The sequence below is a fragment of the Octopus bimaculoides genome, chromosome 25 (assembly GCF_001194135.2).
Source record: "Octopus bimaculoides isolate UCB-OBI-ISO-001 chromosome 25, ASM119413v2, whole genome shotgun sequence".
Classification (NCBI taxonomy): Eukaryota; Metazoa; Mollusca; class Cephalopoda; order Octopoda; family Octopodidae; genus Octopus; species Octopus bimaculoides.
In genome coordinates, this window is record NC_069005.1 from 28,358,863 (window position 1) to 28,367,772 (window position 8,910).

Genomic DNA, 8,910 nt, shown 5'->3' on the forward strand with positions numbered 1-8,910 from the left:
GGGGTGGGGTGGGGTGGAGGGGACTGCATAATTATAATCCTTTGGCATTTCTTTCAGATTTACGTCCTGGGGTCAAATACTGCAGAGGCTGACTTTGCTTTCCATCCCTTTGGGGGTCGATAAAATAAGTACCAATTAAGCGGGGGCATTGTGATATGTAATCGACTAGCTGCATCCCCAAAATATCAGGCCTCATGCCTATAGTACAAAAGAATAGCATTAATCACAAGGATACTTAAAGACTTCCTGAGACCTGGGTCGCCGAATACTTGCCAAGGTATCTTCACACCATGCATCCATTTCAAGTGTTGCAAACATGGGATTCCCCATTCAGACTAATCCCAGGAAGAGCCCTTACGATCCAGTAGCAGGCCAAGAGATAGATCCCTCCTTCCACTCTCCAAATAGCTAGTATAGGGGAGATAACCCATCCTCACTAATGTCGGACCTTTTATTCTTTGATGATCATTTGATTAATGACTAACGACTTTCCACCTCTGAGAGGTAGAGAATTAAACTGTCTTCAGGCTAGAATTTGAAGAGTCGTCTGCAAAGCTACGGCCTTCATGGATGCAAAACCATGGGTCACTATGACCCATTACTTATATATATTTCTTTTATTTGTTTGTCATCTGACTGTGGCCATGCTGGAGTACCACCTTAACGGGATTTTTTAGCAAAAGAAATCGACCCCAGGACTTATTCTTTGTAAGCCTAGCATTTATACTATTGGTTTCTTTTGCTGAACTGCTAAGTTACAAGGACATCAGTTGTCGTGTAATGGTGGTGGTGAGGGCAGGGGACAAACACAGACACAAAGGCACACACATACATACATACATACATGTATGAATGTGTGTGTGTGTGTGGATATAAATACATACATACATGTATGAATGAATGTGTGTGTGTGGACAAAATAGGGAGAAAGAGAAAGCAGGACAAAAAAATAGGCGGGAAAGGGCCATCAAAAATTGGCAAAATGCTGGAGCAGCTTTGGGCAGCAAAAACAAAACTGGATTTACCTGTCTTCGTGTACTGATATCATAGGTTCAATCCCAGTCGTATCCACAGACAGAACTTCATTAGCAGCTTTAATAGTTTGTCGGAGCCGTTGCACATCAACCTCAGAGTCAAATGCAACAAGGGATAGCCTTTCCAACTTCTCTACAAGTTTGGCATCAACTGGAGGTTCCTGGTTCGAAATAAAGACTGTGATCGTTATTTTAATCAAAAATTTGATATATATTCATATAAAAATTACTGTTTGATATATATATATATATGTGTGTGTGTGTGTATATATAGGCGCAGAGGGTGGCTGTGTGGTAAGAAGCTTGCTTCCCAACCACATGGGTCTTCTTCTCAAGCACGACATAATGCCAAAGGTCTTGGCCATTGCCCCCGTGAAGCCCAACACCTGAAAGGAACACCACCAAAGAATACCTGTATATAATACCACAACCTTTTAAATGTCCAGTTTAATATTTACCTTAGAGTAACTGTAGTGAGATGCTAGAGTCAGGGGTAAGGGCCTTTGAAACAGACGAGGCAATGTGTATTGCCTGGAAACAAGGTGGTACCATCGCAGAGCAGGAAGCTTCATTTAGGTAGCAGATAATTGAAGTTCCGCTGGATTTATATATCTGGGTCTCGTCTTTATTTATTTATCTTTATTTCTTCTGTAAATAAAAGGACAAGATGGAGATAAGAATCTAAGATAGAACGAAGAATGAATAATTATTATGGGTTGCTGATAAGGAGGAGAAAAGCTGTTTATTGGGAAGTGAAATTGCTCATGAATGGGAGTTGTGTGGAAAGAAAATTTTCTACAAACACCATTTCAGATAGTGTAGATTACGACTGTATCGGAGTTTAATGTGAAAAATAAAAGCGTTGGACACGTGCACATACACACTGACACACATCACAATCGTTTTAAAATTTAAAGTTTCATTTTGTAGACGTGATGTGTGTCAGTATGTATGTGTGCTCGCCCACCAATTTTTTCTTTTCATATTAAATTCCGATGTAATTATAACCTAAGCCATCTGAAAGGTATGTGTTGATAATTTCATTTAAAAATACCTACTTTTCCGAAAGTTATGCGGCAACTAAGTCGAAACTCCTCTTCTCTTGCTCGGAATTTTTTTTTTTTTTTTTTTCACTACAAATTCCGATATAATCGTAATATCTGAAGTGTGTTTGTAGAAAATTTCATCAAAATATCCATTTTTCTGGAAGTTTTGAGTAAACGAACTCGGGATCTTTTCAATCTGACAGACAGATTGAAAAGATCCCGAAGTCGGATGGGCACAATTGTGTAGGTAAGCCATTGTAGAAACAATTTTACATTAAACTGAAAACTTGCTGGGGCTAATGCAGTTTCGCATTACTCAATACTTTTAAAAGAAAATAAACTTTTACGGGGACTTCGCCGTTTCGGCTCGGCCTGCACGCTTTCATGAGATTATATACACATGTGTGTAGTTCAAATTTATAGAAAACAAAAGACGAAGATGAGGAAACAACAAGCGGGTGTATTAGTTTAACGCCCGAGAAGAATGGAAAAGCCTTTGACATTTCGACCCTACGCTCTTCGACAGGAAAGATCGAGAGAGGAAAAAATGGAAAGCGAAAAAAAAAAGGAGTTGATAGGATAAATGATATGAAAAGATATATAGAGTAAGAGGTGTACATCTAAAGAAGGAAGACAATAGAAAAATGTAAAAAGACAGGTGTACAGCTAAACCATGTGTCGGATTTAAGAATAAGATGAAAATGCAGTTTAGGGTTTCAAAATAATTAAAAGGAATATGCCTTTTAATTTTCGAATTTTGGGAAACTTTCTGGTGTAATGTTTTAATAAGGAGCCTCCAAACTTTATCAAGTTTCAGGCATCATCAGCTTCGTTACCAGCTGTCTAAATGACAGAAAAGTAAGACAAACAAAATGATACAAAACCGGACTGATTATCCGGCAAGCTTGGGACCGGAAGTGGTTAGGATTTCGAAATTTATTGATTATATGGACACAGTCGAAATATATAATTAAAATATAAAATGAACTATGAAAAAATGCTAAATTGTATTTAACAGATTCAAATTAAAACACTTCTAAAGCAGGGTCTGTTTGATAGTTATTAATCCACTTATATCATAATGTAACATACATACAGTGTTATAATGATAAAAATTAAAAACGATATACCACACAAATGTAGGTATGCCAAATAAATGAAGAAAAGCAATGACCATGATTTTATTTAAACGGTACGGTTACAAATTAATACAATTCTAAAGAAGAGTATGTTTAAGCTTCATCAATCCATATAAAATAGTTCTGTCCTTTAACAAAACTATTTTTAACACTACATGCAAATCAAATTAACCAACTTCTTTACAGTATTCCCGGATTTCTGGAAGCCGGATAAGAAATCCGGTACTATATAAAAGATAGAATGAGAACCAAAAGCACACACACTTACTTGCAGAATTATATAATGAATAGCACAGTTTTTTCTTCTGTTTCGGTCAAATTTCTTCTTTCCTGCAGCTTATCGAGAAACTACTACAAGGCATTCATTTGTTCTATTATAAATTATAAATTCTACTTGAAACGTCTCAATTGCCCTTGATAAAGGCATGAACACCTCACATTTTGTCTTATTCCCCCTTGCACCTTACAGCATTACGGCAGTATATCCGTATTCACGTGTGTTTGTATGTATGTGTGTGTTCACTCAAGTGTGTGTATGTATGCATCTAAGCATCTGTGCGCGCGAGTTTATATGCATTTATGTGTTCACACGCGTATGTGTATGTATGTAATGACATATGTATGTCTATAAGATGTTGTGTATGCGTATGTATCAAAGCGCATGTGCGTGTAAATATATATATATAATATATATTTATATATGTATATATAGGTATAGATTACAGATTCTAATTAATAGAAGGTACTGTATATATATTTAGGATCTTTATAAAATTTTTCCAAACACAAAGTATTTCAAATTTATTTATTTGTGTATGTGTGTTTATATATATATGTGGATGTACACATACTTGTGTGCGTATGTGTGTCTCTGTCCCTGTACCCCACTCTCTCTCCCTCCGCACACGTGCTAAAATCCAGTGTTCATTTATGTGGCGCAGTGCTACAAGGTCTCCACCAGGTTGTGATCAGTTTACAAACATGGACAGTATCGCCGAGGAATGTAACTCTCTCAAGAAATTCTACGATGACTGCTTTAATAAGTGGTTTTCAGAGAAATTCCTTAAAGGAGAAATGGACGAAGCCTGCACCCCGATGTTCAAGGCCTACCAGACATGTATCACTGTATGGGGTCTTTTATTTCTATCTATTGCTGTTGTAGTCTTCGTTACACTTTTGACGATTGTGTGACAGTTTTTGTAACGTAAGATATATATATGTGTGTATGTTTATGTATGTGATTATATGTATGTTTATATATATATATATATATATGTGTGTGTGTGTGTGTATGTGTATATAGATGTGTGTATTTGCATATAGATGTGTGAATTTGTTTGTATATCGTCCTGTGCATGTGACAGTAATGTTATATATGTGTGTCTGGATGTATACACAGATGTATTTTTATTTGTGTGTGTGTGTGTATGGCCATGTGTTTTTGGTATTTATTTATATATGTATATTAGTATGTACACATTTATCTTTCTTCCTCCCTGTTCGTTCTATGGTGCTTGTATTGATTACTCTTCCAGTAGACTGATACCCACAAGGGACTATATTAATACCCGTACTACAATCGTTACTTAATCCAAGTCAGCTCTAATCACACAGACAGATATAGCCCTGTAACCAAAAATGGTGTTCCGATAGTGATCACCTCAGATTTTATTTTGCCATAATATATCTAGATCTACATTGTCCAACGTGTCCTTTCTCTATTTAGATGATAGGATGTAATTTGAAGGATATTTGGCTGTTATTTCAACCAGATCGAGCAACCATATAGAAATAACAATGGTGATGGTAGTGGCGTAACTGTCTGGACTCTAAGCTTTGCTGGGGTGTCACCGTTTTTCTTTCAATGTGTCGTGTGTGAGGCAGTTTCACCAAATAGAAAAAAAAAACTAGCAATCTGTCGGTTACGACGACGAGGGTTCCAGCTGAACCGATCAACGGAATAGCCTGCTCGTGAAATTAACGTCCAAATGGCTGACCACTCCACCGGCACGTCTACTCTTAATGTAGTTCTCCGGGAGCTGAGTGGACTGGAGCAACGTGAAATGAAGCGGTTTGAGAATCTAGCTCACGATCTTACGATAATGATTCGAATACCCTGGCCACTAAGCTACGTGTCCTTACCTTCACGGTATAACCAACCAAACACTGCCTTGTTTACTCGTGATAATTTCTTTTCTTTTCTTTTTCGTATCCCCAATCAGTTGACTGGTCAGAACTATCTGTGGAACTAATAATCATTTAAAATATCCCTATTCACTTACAAACACACAAAAACAAATTCTCCAATACTCTCTCTCTCTCTCTAAACTATTATGAACTTCATTAGCTTAAAGCCAGTTCATCACAGGTGAACTGCTAGATGCAGGAAGAAAGAATGAGAGAAAGTTGTGGCAAAAGAGTCAGCAGAAGTTCGCCGTTACTTTCTGCTGGAGCTGTGTGGATTTTAGGTGTTTCGCTCTTAAACACGCACATCGCCTTGTCTGAGATTCGAACCTGCGATCTCTCAACCATGAGTCCGCTGCTCTAACCATTAGGCCATGTGCCTCCAAGTTGTCAACGAATAAATTCTAGCCATCCCAGTTCATTGATTTGCCCAACAACTATAATGCTCAGATTGTAAACACGGACGAAATGCCACTAAGCACATTATTTACATTCGACGGATATTTGTCCTCATCCGTCGAATGTAAATAATATAAATAATGTACAGAATTCCTCATCTCTTAAATGTAGAACTTAGTGTCTTTCATTTTCTCTTTCCTCTCTCTCTCTCTTTCTGCAGAAAGCCATCAAAGACAGAAAAATCGATATTGGTGAATTACAACAGGATGTTCTCGGAACTGAAAAAGAGAAACCACCTCCTCCACGCCGTGGATGACCAGAAGAAAAGAATTCATGAAAAGCAGAACATTTTTTTCTAACAAGCAGAGTTGATTTTGATATCATTATTATTATTATTATTATTATGTTGAGCTGATGCATAACAGAATCAGTTGTGAACAAGAGAAAATGTCTGCCAGTTGTTCCAACTCTTCATGTTCTGTGTTCAAAACCCACCAAGGTCAAATTTAACCTGTTATCCCTCTAGGGTTGATAAAATGAAGTACCGGTCAAGTACTCTGAGGTTGTTGGAATCGACCAACCACCTCCCCTCAAAATTGCTGGCCTTGTGCCTAAACCAAAAACCATCATCATCATCATCATTATCCCATCGAGGTCAACTTTGCCTTTCATCCTTTCGGGGTCAATAAATTATGTACCAGTGAAACACTGGGTCGATATAATCGACTAGTCCCCCTCCCCCAAAATTTCAGGCCTTGTGCTTTTAGTAGAAAGGATTATTATTATTATTTATTGTCGTTGTTGTTGTTGTGTAAAGCAGCAAGCTAGCAAAATTGTTAGATCATTGGATAAAATGCTTAGTGCCAGTTCCTCTAACTCATTATGTCCCAAGTTCAAATTCCACTGAGGTCAACTTTGCTTTTCATCCTTTTGGTGGGGGTCAATGAAATTAGTACCAGTTACACACTGGAATCAATGAAATCGACTAGTCCCCGCCCTCAAAGTTTCAGGCCTTGTGCCTTTAGCAGAAAAAGGATCATTATTATTATTATTAAAGCAGCGAGCTGGCAGAATCGTTAGCAGGCCGGACAAAATGCTTAGCGGCACTTCATCCATCCTTATGTTCTGAGTTCAAATTCCACCAAGGTCGACTTTGCTTTTTATCCTTTCGGGGTCGATAAATTAAGCTCCAGTTGAACACTGAGGTTGATGTAATCAACATTACCGCTCCCTCAAAATTTCAGGCCTTCTGCCTATAGTAGAAAGGATTATTATTATTATTATCATTAATGAAAGCTCTCAGCTTATTTTGCTGGGTATGATGGAAAAGTGTCAGCTGTCTCCAGTCAAGAGGCTGAGGTAACACTTGTTTAACTGATCATGCTTCGAGAACCCTGTGGAGAACTCTTGCAGTGTTGATACTTCCAAGCACGCCAATCACTTCACGTCCACTCTCTTCATTGCTTATTTCCCACTTTAATAAGTCTATTCATGATTACCTCCTTTTTACATTCTAAGTTTTAAAATGACATCGACTGACTTTGCCTTACAACTTCCCACCCAAGGACAGTAAAATAAAGCTACCAGTTATATACTGGGGTGAAAAAGAGAGTGGATTGAATCAACTACAACCATTCTCTCCTGAAATTTTTAACCTTGTGTCAATGTTGGAAATCAATACTGTTTTTTTTTTTTGTTCTTGTTTAGCCCCAGGTCAAACCTAATCAAGCAGACCTATGATGAAAGGCATTCCAGCCATGACTATTCCATCATTTTCCTGTATACAGAGAACCCACCACTACAGTACACCATCCAGCCTTGTTTTCTGTCTTGCTTTTTTTTTAATTATTTTTTTAAGACAACAAAGCATGATTTGAGAGGGAGATATGGCTGTTAATTTTAGCAGATCAAGTAACCATGTTGAGTTGTGGTCCCCAATCTTTCTTTGCACTACAGACTTGATTCATGCAAGACAATTTCTTCCCTGGACCTGGAGATCCATCACACAACAAAACACAAAGTGCTTAATGTATAATGTAATTATAACATAAAAATGGTCGATTTTCTCAACTAAAGGCGGTGCTCCAGCATGGCCGCAGTCAAATGACTGAAACAAGTAAAAGAGTATATAACATTTATAGGTGCAGGTGCGGCTGTGTGTTAAGAAGCTTGCTTCCCAACCACATGGTTCCAGGTTCAGTCCCTCTACATAGCACCTTGGGCATTTGGCTTCTACTATAGCCTTGGGCTAACCAAAGCCTTGTGAATGGATTTAGTAGGTGGAAACTGAAAAGAAGCCTGTTGTAATATATATATATATATATATATATATATATATGTGTGTGTGTGTCTTTGTCTGTACTTGTCCCACCACCCAATGTCAGTGTGTTTATGTCCCCGTAACTTCGCAGTTGAACAAAAGAGGCGAATCGAATAAGTACCAGGCTTATAAAGAATAAGTCCTGAGGTCAATTTCTTCGACTCAAAGGCGGTACTCCAGCATGGCCACAGTCAGACGACTGAAACAAATAAAAGAATAACATTATGTAATATATATAATAAAAAACCCCACCTAGGGAATGGGTTCCATTTGATTTGCTCGCAAAGTTAATGTGAAAGTGGCTGAGTACTCCACAGGCATGTACCTTTAACCCTTTAGCATCCTTACCAGCCATATGCAGCACAAATCTATTTTATCTTCAAACTGGCCAGATCTGGCCTCTGCCATCTGTCCTATAATGTCATTCTAAAAATAAGCAATCACATTATCAAAATCTCAAAGCTACAAGAGAATGCATGACAAGTTTTTTAAAAATTTTAATAAATAAGCATTGCATTTGACAATAATCTGAATGCTAAAGGGCTACTGTAGTTCTCAGCGACATTCAGTATGATACAGAATGGGACATGGCTGGCCCTTTTGAATTACAGGTACTTTTTTGTCAGCTGAGTGCACTGCAGCAATGTGAAATAAAGCGTCTTGCTCAAGGACACAGTGCATGACTGGGAATTTGAACTCACTTTTTTGTCAGCTGAGTGCACTGCAGCAATGTGAAATAAAGCGTCTTGCTCAAGGACACAGTGCATGACTGGGAATTTGAACTCACA

At 37.9% G+C, this 8,910-nt stretch overlaps 1 protein-coding gene across 1 annotated transcript in view; it reads right to left on the minus strand.

The window, feature by feature from the left end:
* LOC106868694 (glutamyl-tRNA(Gln) amidotransferase subunit C, mitochondrial) overlaps nucleotides 1-3,817 on the minus strand; it is a 4,700-nt gene extending 883 nt beyond the window's left edge. The window contains exons 1-3 of the mRNA XM_014914081.2: nucleotides 3,488-3,817; nucleotides 1,493-1,682; nucleotides 1,026-1,195 (exon numbers count right to left, since the gene is read on the minus strand). Coding sequence (XP_014769567.1) covers nucleotides 1,026-1,195; nucleotides 1,493-1,606 — 284 coding nt within the window. The 5' untranslated portion in view covers nucleotides 1,607-1,682; nucleotides 3,488-3,817. The remainder of the gene's footprint in view (nucleotides 1-1,025; nucleotides 1,196-1,492; nucleotides 1,683-3,487) is intronic.
* Between the last annotated feature and the right edge of the window lie 5,093 nt (nucleotides 3,818-8,910).